The sequence below is a fragment of the Loxodonta africana genome, chromosome 4, assembly GCF_030014295.1.
Source record: "Loxodonta africana isolate mLoxAfr1 chromosome 4, mLoxAfr1.hap2, whole genome shotgun sequence".
NCBI lineage: Eukaryota > Metazoa > Chordata > Mammalia > Proboscidea > Elephantidae > Loxodonta > Loxodonta africana.
In genome coordinates, this window is record NC_087345.1 from 111,776,123 (window position 1) to 111,790,941 (window position 14,819).

The 14,819-nt window shown below is 40.0% G+C and overlaps 1 protein-coding gene across 6 annotated transcripts in view; it reads left to right on the plus strand.

Moving 5' to 3' along the window:
• The first annotated feature begins 259 nt into the window (after positions 1-259).
• The window catches only part of ITPR2 (inositol 1,4,5-trisphosphate receptor type 2), a 537,466-nt gene continuing 522,906 nt past the window's right edge, over positions 260-14,819 (plus strand). For 4 of the 6 annotated variants that reach the window (XM_064284460.1, XM_064284461.1, XM_064284464.1 and 1 more), the window contains exon 1: positions 261-792. In XM_064284460.1, coding sequence (XP_064140530.1) covers positions 701-792 — 92 coding nt within the window. In that variant the 5' untranslated portion in view covers positions 261-700. Of the gene's footprint in view, positions 793-14,819 lie in introns of all 6 variants that reach the window. The other 2 variants (XM_064284462.1, XM_064284466.1) reach the window with 2 other exon arrangements.

Here is a 14,819-nt window from a genome sequence, read left to right on the forward strand (position 1 = left end):
TGTCCCAGCCCAGGTCCGGCGACCCCTAGTAGCTGTAGAGCGCCCCCTCCCCGGCTCGTGGCCCCGCCGCCCCTCCGTGGCACCGCCCTGCGTTCTGTCCCAGCGCCGGCCCGCTTGGCCACCGCCGCGGCTTCCCGGGTGGCCCGGCGTCCCCAGAGTCACCCCGCCCCGGCTCAGCTCCGCCCCCGGCCGCCGCTGCCTGATTGGCCGCCCGCCCCCTCTCGGAGCTTCTTTCCTTCCCCTTGCCCAATGGGCACCACCACCTGGTCCAAAAATTTCCCCGAGGGGACCAAGGGGCTCTGCAATCTCCAGGTCCCGCCGGGCGGCTGGGACGACCGCAGTGAGGCGCAGAGCCGGGAGGGGACGCGGAGGGGGGAGCGGAGGCAGGAGGAGGAGGAGCAAAGGTGTTGGAGAGAAAACTTCTGAGAGGAACAGGAAACCTGCCGGAGAGGCGGCGGCTGAGGCTTCTCCGCGCGGCCGGGCTGCGCGCTTCGTGGGGTGTCGGTATTTCGGGCTTCGCTCCTGCAGGGCTCCCCGGCGCGGCGGCAGGACTGAGCCCCACACCCGGGTTCTTCGGCCGTGCTCTCCGCCGCCGCTCACGGCCGCTGCCGTCCTGCGCTGAATTCGGCTTCTGCCTCGGCGGCTCCTGGAGAAGGGCGCAGGGAAGAGGAGGGACATCCACTCTGGAACATGAAGCAGCATGTCTGATAAAATGTCTAGCTTCCTCTACATAGGGGACATCGTGTCCCTGTACGCGGAGGGCTCGGTCAACGGCTTCATCAGCACCCTGGGGTAAGCGGGGGCGCGGGCTGGGCAGCGCTCGCCCTGTCTCTTCTCCGAATCCATCCTTGTCCCTCCTCGTCCCCCAGCGTCGTCCCGCTCCCACCCGAGAGGGGCCGGGCCGGGCAGGGTCTGCGCCCGCGGACAGCGCCTTGCGCTCGGCTCGCTCGCAGGAAGCCGCCCGGAGAGGCAAGACTTTCTCAGCAAATTCTTAATCTCAAGTTCAGAGACACATCAGAAAAGGAGGAAGTGATTCAAAAGCCCCGAGACAGGCCCGGCGAAGAAGTCTTCGCTGAGTTCTCCATGGGTTGTTTTGATTAAAATGTCTGTTTTCCCTAAAAGTAAAACAAAACAACTCCTCTCATCTTTTCTCGCTACCTCTCCCAGTCCCCGTCTCTCAGTCCCTGCTTTGAAAGAGCAGTCGATAAAAGTCCGTGGCCTTGGACGTGAAACTCAAGCTATGTGGTGAGCTAAAGTGTGCCTTTGTCCTGCGGGAGGAGCTCACTGTCCCCTCTTCGCTGAAGTAATTTCCTTTTGGCCTTGCCAAAACGTAGACTAGCCCTTGCCCTCGGGAGAAGCCTAGTGGCTTTGACCCTCAAAGGTCTCTGACCCTCCTGGGCTCCAGAACTCAGACCTGCTTTCTATCCTTCCCCGGCCTTGGCCCACTGAAATGCTGAACTTCAGGAAGGCAGCCAGTGTAGGGTTCTTCAGATTCGAGATTGGTTTATGAATGGGATATAGGATTTACTTGATTGCTAGCATCTTTTTTCTGTCCTGATTATGAATTCCAGTTCATAGCAGTTCACAGTTTAAACGCACAGGTTTTTTGTTGTTGTTACTGCATGGTCTCAGCACGTAGACACGCCAGTTTTATTTACTTATTTTTTATTCTACTTTAGATGGAGGTTTACAGAGCAGACTAGTTTCTCATTAACCAATTAGTATACATATTATTTTGTGACATTGGTTGCCAACCCCACGACATGTCAGCACTTTCCCCGTCTTGACCTTAGGTTCCCTTTTACCAACTTTCTTGTCCCCTCCTGGCTTCTCTTACTTGCCCCTGGGCTGGTGTGTCCATTTAGTCTTGTTTTGTTTTATGGGTCTGTCTCATCTTTGGCCGAAGGGTAAACCTCAGGAGTGACTTCAGTACTGAGCTATAACGGTGTCCAGGGACCATACTTTCAGGGTTTCTCTAGTCTCTGTCAGACCAGTAAGTCAGCTCTTTTTTTTTGTGAGTTACAATTTTGTTGTACCTTTTTCTCCAGCTCTGTTGGGACCCTCTATTGTGCTCCCTTTCAGAGCAGTCAGTGGTGGTGTTAGCCGGGCACCATCTAGTTGTGTTGGACACAGTTTGGTGGAGGCTGTGGTAGTTGTGGTCCGTTAGTCCTTTGGACTAATCTTTCCCGTGAGATACCCCAGTTTTAGAGATTTTGGCCTGTGGAATTGGTATTCCTTCGTCCTGGCTGGTTACTGTTTTCTGCTGTTGGGTTTTGGGGCACATGACTTCACATGTGGTGTTCCCGGACAGTGACTTCCAGGCATGTTATAATGCAGTGGTGCCTACTCAGCACTGGGCTGTGGAAGTCACCAGTACTTCCATGACTCCTGTGACTTGTGCATTTCCCCTAATGAGTGAAAGAACCAAGGTAGATTTAACTTAATCCCTCTACAGTCAATATTATTTACCGATGAAACTAAAGCGTGGAAGATAAAAATATGAGTGACAAGTGCTTATACTGGGTTTGTAAGTCATAAACTACCTTTTGACTTAATTCTTATTTCTGAAAGAATGAATAGCACAAGTTCAGTTTTGGGCCCACAAGGACATTTTGCAGATGAACTCTGCTACACTTCACCCTTCCCCCTCATAGACGCTCTAGATGTGCGGAATGTGGTAGTTAAACTCCTGGAGCTTCAGGGCTAGAATGTGTAGGGTTCGGATCCCGACTTCACCACTTGTAAACCTTATGACCCCAGGCAAGTTACACAAATCACTCTGTGCCTCAGTTTCCTCAGGTCTGAAATGGTAGTTACAATGGTTTCGACCTCAAAGAGTTATGGTGAGGAACAAGTAAGTTAATATATGTAAAGTGGTTAGCACAGTGCCTGGCACATAACCTAATCACTTAGGTAAATATAAGCTGTCATAGTAATTATCACTACTTTGGTGACCTGTGAACAATAGTTACTTTTGTGGATAAAATAATACAAGCGATTAGAAATAAAGTATGAAGCCAAACAAACAAAAGGCCATATTTTTGTAAGGTCTTATTCAGTGAAAGTATGGTAAGCACAATATAAAATAATTACTAGAAGGGCTGTAGATGGTAAATCAGGAAACTACCACTTAAGCAATCGTGGAGTCTGCCCTACTCATTTTAGAGATTAAGAAACTGAGACCTAGAGAAATAAAGTCATTTACTCAAGAAACAGGGCATTAATGCCAAAAGCTGGAACCCTAGCCCTGTCTCCAGACAAAAATAAGCTTGAATGACATTTAATATAGCATATGCATTTGTATAAATAATTCTTATTTGCATTTAATATTTCTTATTGATATTTCGAAAGTTTAGTTTCCTTAGAATATGTTTGTGCAGCATATTAGTTTTCTGTTAACAGGCCAGGCCTTGTTGCAGATAATGTGACAAGACCTTCGTGCAGCTTGATTCTGAGGCAGGGCTTCCAACCAGCTTGGTCCAGTTTGAACCCCTGCTAAAAGCGTGCATTTCTAACAAGTTCCCAGGTGATGCTAATGCTACTGTTTAGGGACCAATTCTGAGAATCACTAGTAGACCCAGTGGTTCTCAAGAATCACCTGGGGCTCTTAAAATATATATTCTCATTCAGTATATCTGGGGTGGAAATGCAAATTCTCAACAGGGGTTTGAAGCCCTATTCTAAGGAGGGGTCATTAGAAATGCTTCTTGGTGAAGCTTGCTGCTTTGATTGCTTTCATTGGATATTCTTTTTTCTGAGATAGACTACCCAGCGGTTCAGCTAACTTTATATTCCTTTTGAGTCCTTTCTGTACTTGCTTTTGAGCCTCTTTTCACAGGACAGTTATAGTTCAAAGTCATTGCTGATGGGCCCTGATACAATTCCCAGCCTTCACTGAAAAATGTCCAGAGAGTATTCGAGGATTGCATGATGCTAGCCCTGTAGTTAGAATGGGTTCTGGGTTGAGAGTGTCCAGAAAGAATAATCAAGGGACACTGTAAAATTAGAAGTTTTGTGATATCTCAGTTGATAATGACATAATTACAACTGTGGTGCCTAAAAATATATCACTTTTCTTCTTTGAAAGCTCTGGAAACATACTACTTTAAAAAAAAATTGGAAGCTTCAAAAAGAAATAAAACTGAAATTATTAATCATTAATGAACATTTTCAATATCTGCTGTATGTGAGATATGCAAGTAAGGTTGCAAAAAACAAAACAAAAAAATCCTAAGTTGCTTTCAGAAAGCATCTGGCACTTCCTTTAAAAAAAAAAATTCTTAAAGGTATCATATTGCCTATTTCCTATTCTAAATAGTAAATTGAAAAGTCGTATAAGAGAGGAAAAGAAATTTGGGAAGAAAGAAGAGAATTGGCTTTCCTCACCTTAAGTCTTATACATGGACAGAACGACCTGGGTTCTTGTGCTAAGATACGAAGGTCTGCTCACAGCCCCTTTCGTCCTCTAATCCTCTGTGCTTCTAGCCATCAGGGTGTAGATTTCTGTGGGAGTGGTTAGGTAAGATGCTAAAACTGAGTTTTGATATTTTATCATAAAGTATTTTGTGGGTATTCTCATCACATTGATTTTTATTAATAGGCAGAAAGTTTTGCAAGTTAGGGATTCTGGATATGAAACAATTTTCTAAAAATTGGAGATATAAAATTTTAAACATTTGAGAAAATATCCCATTTACTTTCCTAATGGCTTAATCAAGGCTACGACATATTAATCATGCGTTGAGTTTATCCTGAGAAATCAGGAAAGCAGGACCTCTTTGAACATGATTGTTGGATTCATTCTGCTTTTTATCTACGCACAGTTTTTCTTTTTTATGGCTATGGTTCATTTTAATGCTTAGGACTTTCTCTTACCCTGTGGAACCACACTGTTGTCAGATTTTTGGGGGTTATAATGCTTGCGGGAGCGGATGTCCATGCCACGTGAAGTGTTATTCAAGTAATGTTTTAAGGTAACAAAGTAGGTGATGCTTAAAATATCCTTGGTGGATATTTTCTTTTGTAAGTTAGTGCTATGAAACTGAGAAGCAGCTAGTTATCGTTTTTCATTTTGTAGGGTTATTGTTTATACATTCTCTGTGTCAAAAGCAGAGTACATATTTCTAGTTGAATTTCCTTGCTTCTGTTAGTTGGAAATCTGTTGTGTTTGGTCTGCTGCTGATTACCCATGTCCTAGGTTTGCTAATTGTTCATATCATTTATTCTCTTTTCCTGTCAGTTTGTCTTTCTGAAGAATAAAAGGAGATTATATGTTGTTTCTTCTCCACCACCCCCGCCCCACTGTGGTATATTATAAAAGCAAATGAGAGGAAGAAACAAAAAAGCTTGACTTATTTTTTTTTATGGAAATTTTCTAGGAAAATTCACAGTATTCTTATATTTTTGTAGCCCTTACATCTCTTCAGAGACCTTATGAATTGTAATTTACAGTTCTCAAAATTTATTATACATAAGAATTGCCTGGGGACTAGGCTCAGTCAGAATCTACAGTTTAACAAGATCCCCGGGTGATTCCTATGTATAATAAAATTTGAGAACCACTGCTCTATACTAGTGGTTCTCAGAATTGGTTGCTACTTCTTAACCAACAGCATTAGCATCACCTGGTGCCTTGTTAGAAATGCAAATTCTCAGCAGGAATGCGAACCTGAAGGAACGTGTTGGAAGCCCGGATTGAAAAGGTGAATCAGAGAGATGGATTGAAGATACTGGCATTGTTATCTATTCAGCCCAAATAATTTGTTCCACTGTAATATAAAAAACTCAGTCCCAGCCACCCACTGCCACCAAGTCAGTTCCAACTCGTAGTGACCCTATAGGACAGAGTAAAACTGCCCCATAGAGTTTCCAAGGAGTGCCTAGTGGATTCAAACTGCCAAACTTTTGGTTAGCAGCAAAAAGGGCTAAAAAGTAAACTTAATCTCAACTCTTCATCCATTTGACACTTTTGGTAGCATGATTGTATTTTTCAAATTCAGTTTAGGAAGGTAGTTAATGAGAACCGAATTACACAGCATTTCAGGGTAATGAATAGATATTTATTTGTATAATAATACTTGGTGTGTAAATGAGTTTTGGAGAATATACATTGTTATTTAGCCTTTCAGAATCTTCAGTAAGGTGATGAGTTTTTCAGCTAACAAGGTGACAGTGTTTCACTGTATCCACAGTTTAGCAGGCCCTGTCTTGGGGGAGTCCCTTCTCACTGGGGATGTGGAGAATTTTCTTAAGCTTGTGACCCAGTTTTCAGTTTGAGCTCTCAGTCTGTTTCTCCCATCTTTAGAATCAGAGAGGCTTTGTTTGTGTAAAATCTGAATGCTTCAGTTGTAAAGATTTGCATTTCTCCCTCTGTCCAAAGTTATCCTTTAACCAGTATTACCTGATGTTTCTGAGTCCTGAATTATTGCAAACTAAAGTACAGCATTGTTCTTCCCCAGCTTGTGTAGGTGCAAGGGGCCTGATTTGTATTTTCTAGTTTAATTTTCCATCTAAGGATCTATTTAGGAAGTATTCATATTGACTCATTGAACACTGCCTTAAATCCTGTTGAATGAAGATGGTTAATATATTTTAAATAAAAACTAATTTTTTGCTACTGGTACATTTTAGGGTTATAGTTTATATTTTTCTTTTAGAAGGGAAAGAGTTTTATGATATGCTGTGCATTTATTTCAAATGTAGTACTAATTGCCCCCCCCCCCCCCATTTTCTTTATTCTGGCATTTATTTCCTTTGTCTTTTGACACTTCATATTTCTGGGTATATTGACTTGACCAAATAAACGGTCCAATACGATGGAGTGAGGAGTGAGCCTAGCAGAATTCCTGGGATGAATGGGATAGTAGGATCAGCGAAAGCTGTTATCGTTCCTTCACTGACTATATTCTGCACGGTTGAGAGGGTAGCAAATGAAAAGGGTGTGTATGTGTATTTGTGTGTATGTGCAGCTGTATATGTACGTTTAAGTGATTGCTGCCCCTGGCTTGAAGTTTCTTTTTAGCATCTACCAAGAATCAAAACTCACTAGTTAAAAGGGCTCAGAAAATATCATGTGACCACCAAATGCTACAGTGACCTCAGAGCATCATGATAGTCTCTTAGCAGAGTAACAAAAGATTAGGACCCTTATTTTTACTTACTGTTTGATTTTGGCCAATTCAATTAATTTTTCAATTCCTTTGTTTTCATGTTCAATGATGGATGTCAGGTGGGGTTGATGGTGGGTCACACAGTTTATAAGTCTGACTCAGTTCTTTAGATGAACAGGACTGTGTAAATGCTTACATTTTATTGTTGCCAATTACAGTCCCTTGAATTTTCTTTACTTTTTTTTTTCCTGCTTAACATTTTTGATATTTAAATGTTTGCAGACATGATTTATTGTTATCTTTTCTGTGGTTAAGAGCTACGGCTGCTAACCAAAAGGGTAGCAGTTTGAATTCACCAGCCACTACTTGGAAACACTATGGGACAGTTCTACTCTCTCCTGTAGGGTTGTTATGAATCGGAATTGACTTGACGACAATGGGTTTGATTTTTTGGTTTGATATTGTTATAGCTTAAAAAATCTTTTCCTTAATAGGACTGTGTAATCAATATTTTAGAGTTGTGTATGAAACAAGCAGTGGTTATAGCTAACTTTTATTTTTGCATAATTTGTAAGTTATGTTTAGCATCTTCCAAATATAGCCCTTCCAATTAATAGCCATGAAAAACCAACCAAACCAAACCCATTGCATCGATTCCAACTCATATGACCCTAAAGGACAGAATAGAACTGCCCCATAAGGTTTCCAAGGAGCGCCTGGTGGATTTAAAAAGGTTGGCAGCTATAGCTCTTAACCACTACACCACCAGGGTTCCGCTATAACTAGACATATATATTTACCTTTGCCTTGGCTAAGGCACATGATAATGCAATAAAATTATCTAAGAAACCACTGGACATTTGCATGTGTGTTTGGTGAGGATAGAAGATAACAATACGGTCTTTAATAGTGAGCTGTTTTGGAAATTCTAAGGGTTAGAAGTATAATATCATGGAACTTCAAATCAGCTTATGCACAAAGACCGTTTCTGAAGCGGTGAACATAAAGTCTATTTTAAGCTGAAGGTAGACTATTTCTTAAACCTAGAAGTGATTCAGTAAATTACATTGCAGCTTTTAGATCCTCTCCGGCAGAGAGCTCCGTCAGGTAAACAACCGTCACTCCTCAACTGCCCCTGATTGCTTGGCTTTGATGGAATAGAATTCAGAGGCAACTGCTTGGCTTCATTCTAGGTTTAACTGAGCCTACCCCCCTCCCATAGGTAACAATTTTCATAATCACATTTTACTTTTGTAATTGTTCTTTCTTGTACAGATACTATATATAATATATATATATAATTTATAGAATATAGAGAGAATACTATAGGCTCAAAATCTATAATTTAAATTTCAAGCACAGGGAGTGTCTTGTATACAAATATAAAAGAAGAAGTAATAGCCGATTTTTATGACAAGTTTATGGCATAATAACAGAATGAACATGACCCTTCTGTTACATCAGACCTTGGTAATGGATTATGAGATTATAATCAGAGAAGTGAAACTTTAATGATTTTTTATTCGTTCATTTATGCAACAGATGAACTACCTTTGCACATGTATTGATGCCTTTTTTTGTGTGTGTGGCTATCTTTGTGACCTGGGAAAATTTTTAATATATACTTTAGAAAACCATAATTTTAATAAAAATATATAAAACAATATACATGGAAACTAGTGAAAGAAAGCAGAACAGCCTGTTGATAGTGGTTGCCTCTGCATGGTGATCATGTAGGGGGTTTTAATTTTCATTTTTTGTATCTTCTGTATTACCCAGAATTTATGTGTTCTCTTTAATTGAACCATCTATTACTTTTATAGTTAAGAAAGTTAACTAAAATGAAAATGATGGTTTTAAATATTCTTTAATTTTATTACTGTTAATCAAAAGTACTAATTTTCAAAAGCATAAATAAAGCATTTGCCTGGTCATGGTCAGTGGAGGAAAACCACAGACTAGAAAACTGCACATTGATGCAATAGACAGTCAGATGTTTACCATAAAAAAGTTTATTCCTGGCTATTATTGGTATTTTAAAATTTGTCATGGAAAAATGTTTGTCTGGCCAGTAATGATGAGCAATTACAGATGGGTGATTTAACTTAGGCAGTAAATACACATATTTTTTATTTTAGAAGTCAGTTTGCACATATTATAAGAAATATGTACCTCAGCATGGCTGGCTTGTTCATTTTAGTAATTTAGCACTTACTGTGAAACTTTTTTACCTGTATATTTAGCCAGCTTCCATAGGGTCACTGTAAGTCGGAATTGACTCGATGGCACTGGGTTTGGTTTTTTTTTTTGGTTCTCTAGGCACTAGTTTTTGAGGGGTGTTGAAATCAATTATGTGTTTTCATTGAATATCTTTGAAATGGAAGGGTTAGCTCTGTTAAAATTCAAATCAGTAATTGGCTAACAATAGCTATTATACGGTTTATACCAAAATACACACACAGATCTTTAACATTGAGTTAGGAACAATTCATTATCAGGTTATTCAGAAAAAAAATTAATGATAAAACTGAAACAAATATCCACATGATAAATCAAGTACATGTGGTGGTTTACACTGAATGTGTTGCAGATTGACTCATTCATTCATTCAACAAATATTTACTGAGCCTCTATTATATAGTGGGGACATAAGTGTGATGAGCAACCAGATGTTAACTCATTTTTAATTATTATCTCAAAAACTTAGTCTTCCTTTGAGAATTTGGGGTGCGACACTTAGCTAGGATCTGTGGGAAACATAAAGGCATTCAACACCTTCTCTGCTTTCAGTGTTCTAAGGGCCACAAGGACAGGAATTGAATCTTTTAAACCTTGTGTGCTGTGTCACGCGGGCTTGCTATGAGTTGGAATCAGCTCCACAGCACACAACCATGCTCAGCACTTCACCCAGTTCCTGGTACACAGTAGTGTTTAAAACATATTTATAAAACGAGTGAAGCAATTATTTAGTGATGGAGATAAGGCAATTCTTTTTAAATGCCATTAAAGTGACTAAAAACAGTCTCAGAGGAAGTTAGAAGGGAGGATCCCTTCTGCTCTGGCTGGGATGACCTGTGAAGGACTTCAGGGTGAAGGTGGTGTTTAAGCTGTACTTTGAAGGATGGTTAGGATACATATTCTTGTACCCTTTTCTTTCATTTATTAAAAATTGGGGCAGTTTTAATGCCCCTTTTTTATGTTAATTTTAATAGCTTCAAAAAGCTGAAGCAAACAATTGGGTATTATTGAGATATGTAAAAACAGAAGAAATAATTTAAACATATTTTATACTTATTTATCAAATATAAGAGGTTTAAGTTTGGTTCAGATCCTCTGAGTTTTTTAGACTGCCTTCAATCCTTGTCATGTATACTGAATTTACTGAGACATAGGATAATGAGGCTGGCTCAGTCAAAAAGAAAATTGGCAATTATTTGTGGAAATTAATGTAATGTAACCAGCCTCTTTGGCTATAATATTTTTACTCCCTTTCTCCTCCGTTCTCCCCATTCGCAGTATTACATAGTATTTCTTTATGAGTAGTGCCCATAATTAGAGTCTTAAAATTTTGCCTCATACAGCATATGACGATTCAGGACACAGACACATTCCAACTTGGTATAGCACACCCGTCTGGTATGTATGGGGTCTGCCATACGCTCTTTTCCTTTTCGTGTTTCAACAAGTGATAAAGGCCATAAATGGATTCCCATGAATGGAGAGAAACACTGAGGAAGTGAGCAAAGCATAATCTAAATTCATATCTAGATTCTTAGAATTCAAACATGTATTATTGAGGTCTTATCTGTTATGGGAGGCCCTGGTGGCACAGTGGTTAAGAGCTCAGCTGCTATCCACAAGGTTGGCAGTTCAAATCCACCAGCCACTCCTCGGAAACCCTATGGGGCAGCTCTACTCTGTCCTATGGGGTTGCCGTGAGTCGGAATTGACTTGACAGCAAGGGGTATGTTTTTTTTTTTTTTTTGATATCCGTTATGGAAGTGTTTAATGTTGCAATATTATCACAGGTGTCGCTTTTTGCAGATTATAAAAAGCTGGACTTTTATTTTCTATCAGTTATCCAAGAGAATTCCTCAAAAAAGTCCTAGAGAAAACTTAGGTTTTAAAGGAAATAATTCTTAGTTATCTCAGGCATTTGAGACCTTGTTTTTGACTTCTTTGTGATGGTAATGACTAATTATGAAAATAAAAAAAATCACTAAGGGCAAACATTGCTACTCTCCACATATTATCTCCTGTTGAAAACAGGATTCTTTTAATTACGTAGGGAATATACATGGATTATCAGAGCTAAACATAAGAAAAAAAAAACATAAAAGCTTGGTTCAAATGACAACAAACCAGAACTGGATTAAAAAGTTGTTGATTTACTTTTCTAATGGTAAATCAAAGTATATTATTTATAAGAATTTCAGAGAATAAAGTGCTCTCTGACTTATATTCCAGTTCACATTTAGTTATTTGCAAACCTAATGCATTTTCTTGGGACTCTTGAATAAATACTCAACAGGTATCCCTTTCTAACCTAGCTCTTCTGCCTGATCTCAGAAGCCAAAAAGATTTGGGAAATGAGGGGTACTTGTTTATCACTTTGCCCACACGGAGGAAGCTGAAGAATTGGAAGACTACGTTATATTAACGAGTTGCTGTTGAGTCAGTTCTGACTCACGTGTCAGAGTAGAACTGTGCTCCGTAGGGTTTTCAACAGCTGATTTCTCGGAAGGAAACGGCCAGGTCTTTCTTCTGAAACACCTCTGAGTGGACTTGAAACTCCACCCTTTTGATTAGCTGTCAAGTGTGTTAACTGTTTGTACTATCTAAGGACTCCATATTATATTAGAAATAACATTTTTTCGTTGTTGTTGTTTGCAAGGAACAGAAGCCAAAAAAAAAAAAGCAAAGAAGAAAATTTATTGTAGGGATATTGGAGGAACTCCAAGAAAGTGAATGATGAACTGAATGCTCAAACTTAGGAAAGGCAGAAACCCAGGACTGCTGCTGCAGTATCAACAGCAGGACCTTCTGTTTGGGCCCTGCTCTTTACATGAGTTGGCACCAGCAATCCTATACAGTACTCTGTGTCTCTCTCCTTAAATTTCACATTACAGGGTGATAGAATATGCACCCACTTGAACTGGGATTAATCACTTATGTCCGTGAAGTCAAGTCACAATACCTAGATCTGGGTACCTGGGAAATCACTGTGAGCAGGGCTATGATTTCTGCCTACTTCAGGGGCAGTGTGCTATGGGGGAAAGGGCGCAAAGAGGACATTTCAGCTTAAATGTTGCTAATTCGTAGGTAATTTAATAGCAATTTATTAGTGCCTTAAAAACAAAAACACTATGTTGTTGTTAGGTGCCCCTGAGCTGGTTCCGGCTCATAACGACCCTATGGACAACAAAATGAAACACCACCTGGTTCTACACCATCCTCACAATCATTGCTATGCTTGAGCCCATTGTTGTGGCCACTGTGTCAGTCCATCTCATCAAGGGTATTCCTCTTTGTTGCTGACCCTCTGCCTTACAAAGCATGATATCCTTCTCCAGTGGCTGGTCCCTCCTGATAACTTGTCCAAAGTACGTGAGGTGAAGTCTCACCATCCTTGCTTCTAAGGAGCTTTCTGGCTGTACTTCTTCCAAGACAGATTTGTTCATTCTTTTGGCATTCCATGGTATATTCAATATTCTTCACCAACAGCATAATTCAAAGGCATGAATTCTTCTTCAGTCTTCCTTATTCATTGTCCAGCTTTTGCATGCATATGAGGTGATTGAAAATACCAGGACGTGGGTCAGACGCATTTTAGTTCTCAAGGTGACATCTTTGCTTTTTAACACTTTAAAGAGGTCCTTTGCAGCAGATTTGCCCAATGCAATACGTTGTTTTATTTCTTGACTGCTGCTTCCGTGAACGTTGATTGTGGATTCAAGTAAAATGAAATCCTTGACAACTTCAGTATTTCCTGTTTATCATGATGTTGCTTATTGGTCTAGTTCTGAGGATTTTTGTTTGCTTTATGCTGAGGTGTAATCCATACTGAAGTCTTTGATCTTCATCAGTGATTGTTTCAAGTCCTCTTTGCTTTCAGTAAGCAAGGTTGTGTCATCTGTATATCGCAGGTTGTTAATGAGTCCTCCTCCAATTCTGATGCTGCTTTCTTTGTCATATAGTCCAGATTCTCAAATTATTTGCTGTATGGAGCCCTGGTGGCACAGTAGTTAAGATCTTGGCTGCTAACCAAAAGGTCAGCAGTTCCAATCCAGGAGCTGCATCTTGGAAACTCGATGGGACAGTTCTACTCTGTCTGATAGGGTCGCTATGAGCTGGAATAGACTTGATGGCAATGGGTCACAGATTGAATAGATGTGGTGAAAGGATGCAACCCTGATGCACACATTTTCTGATTTTAAACCGCGTGGTATTCCTGTTCTGTTTGAACAACTGCCTTTTGGCTTATGTACAGATTCCTCCTGAGCACAATTAAGTGTTCTGGAATTCCCATTCTTCCCAATGTTATCCATAATTTGTTATGACCCACACAGTTGAATGCCTTTGTATAGTCAATAAAACACCAGCAAACATCTTTCTGGTGTTCTCTGCATTCAGCCAAGGTTCCTCTGACATCAGCAGTGATACCCCTTGTTCCACGTCCTCTTCTGAATCCAGCTTGAATTTCTTGAGTTCTCTGTTGTACTGCTGCAACCGCTTTTGAACAATCTTCAGCAAAATTTTACTTGTGTGTGATATTAATGATATTGTTCAATAATTTCTGTATTCTGTTCGATCTCCTTTCTTTGGAATGGGCACAAATTATGGATCTTTTCCAGTCAGTTGGCCAGGTAGCTATCTTTCAAATTTCTTTCATAGTTGATTGAGTACCTCCAGCACTTCATCTGTTTGCTGAAACCTATATAGAATGTGGAGAAAAATTATACCAACTCTGTTCCACAAGTTATTTTTAGAAATCTAAAACAGTATAGGAAAAATATTAAAAAAACTATTGCCGTCTAGTTGATTCCGACTCATAGTGACCCTGTGGGACAGAGTAGAACTGCCACATAGGGTTTCCAAGGAGTAGCCGGTGGATTTGAACTGCCTACCTTTTAGTTAGCAGCCATAGCTCTTAACCTCTGTGCCATCATCAGGGCTCCTTATAAACTGTAAAACATTTAAATATGAACTGTTGCCTCAGCATTCTATTTTTGAATGGCTTTACTGAGATATAATTCACATATCATAATATTTACCCTTTAAAGTGTGCGATTCAGTGGTTTTTGAGTATATGCATAGAGTTGTACAACCATCACCACAATAAATTTTAGAACCTTTTCATCATCCCCGAGAGAAACCCTGTACCCATTAGCAGTCACCCCATATGCCCTCTTTCCCCCCAGCCCTAGACAAATTCTAATCTACTTCCTGTATCTATGGATTTGTCTATTCTGGATATATCATATACATGGAATTATACAATATGTGGTCTTTTGTGACGGGCTTGTTTGAGTTAACATAATGTTTTCATTCAGTGTTTACCCACTGAATGAATTAGCATATGTCAGTACTTCATTCCTTTTTTATGGTAAAATAATATCCCAGAGTAAGGGTACATCACATTGTTTTTATCCATTCATCAATTGATGGATATTTGGATTATTTATACTTTTGGCTCTTATGAATAATGCT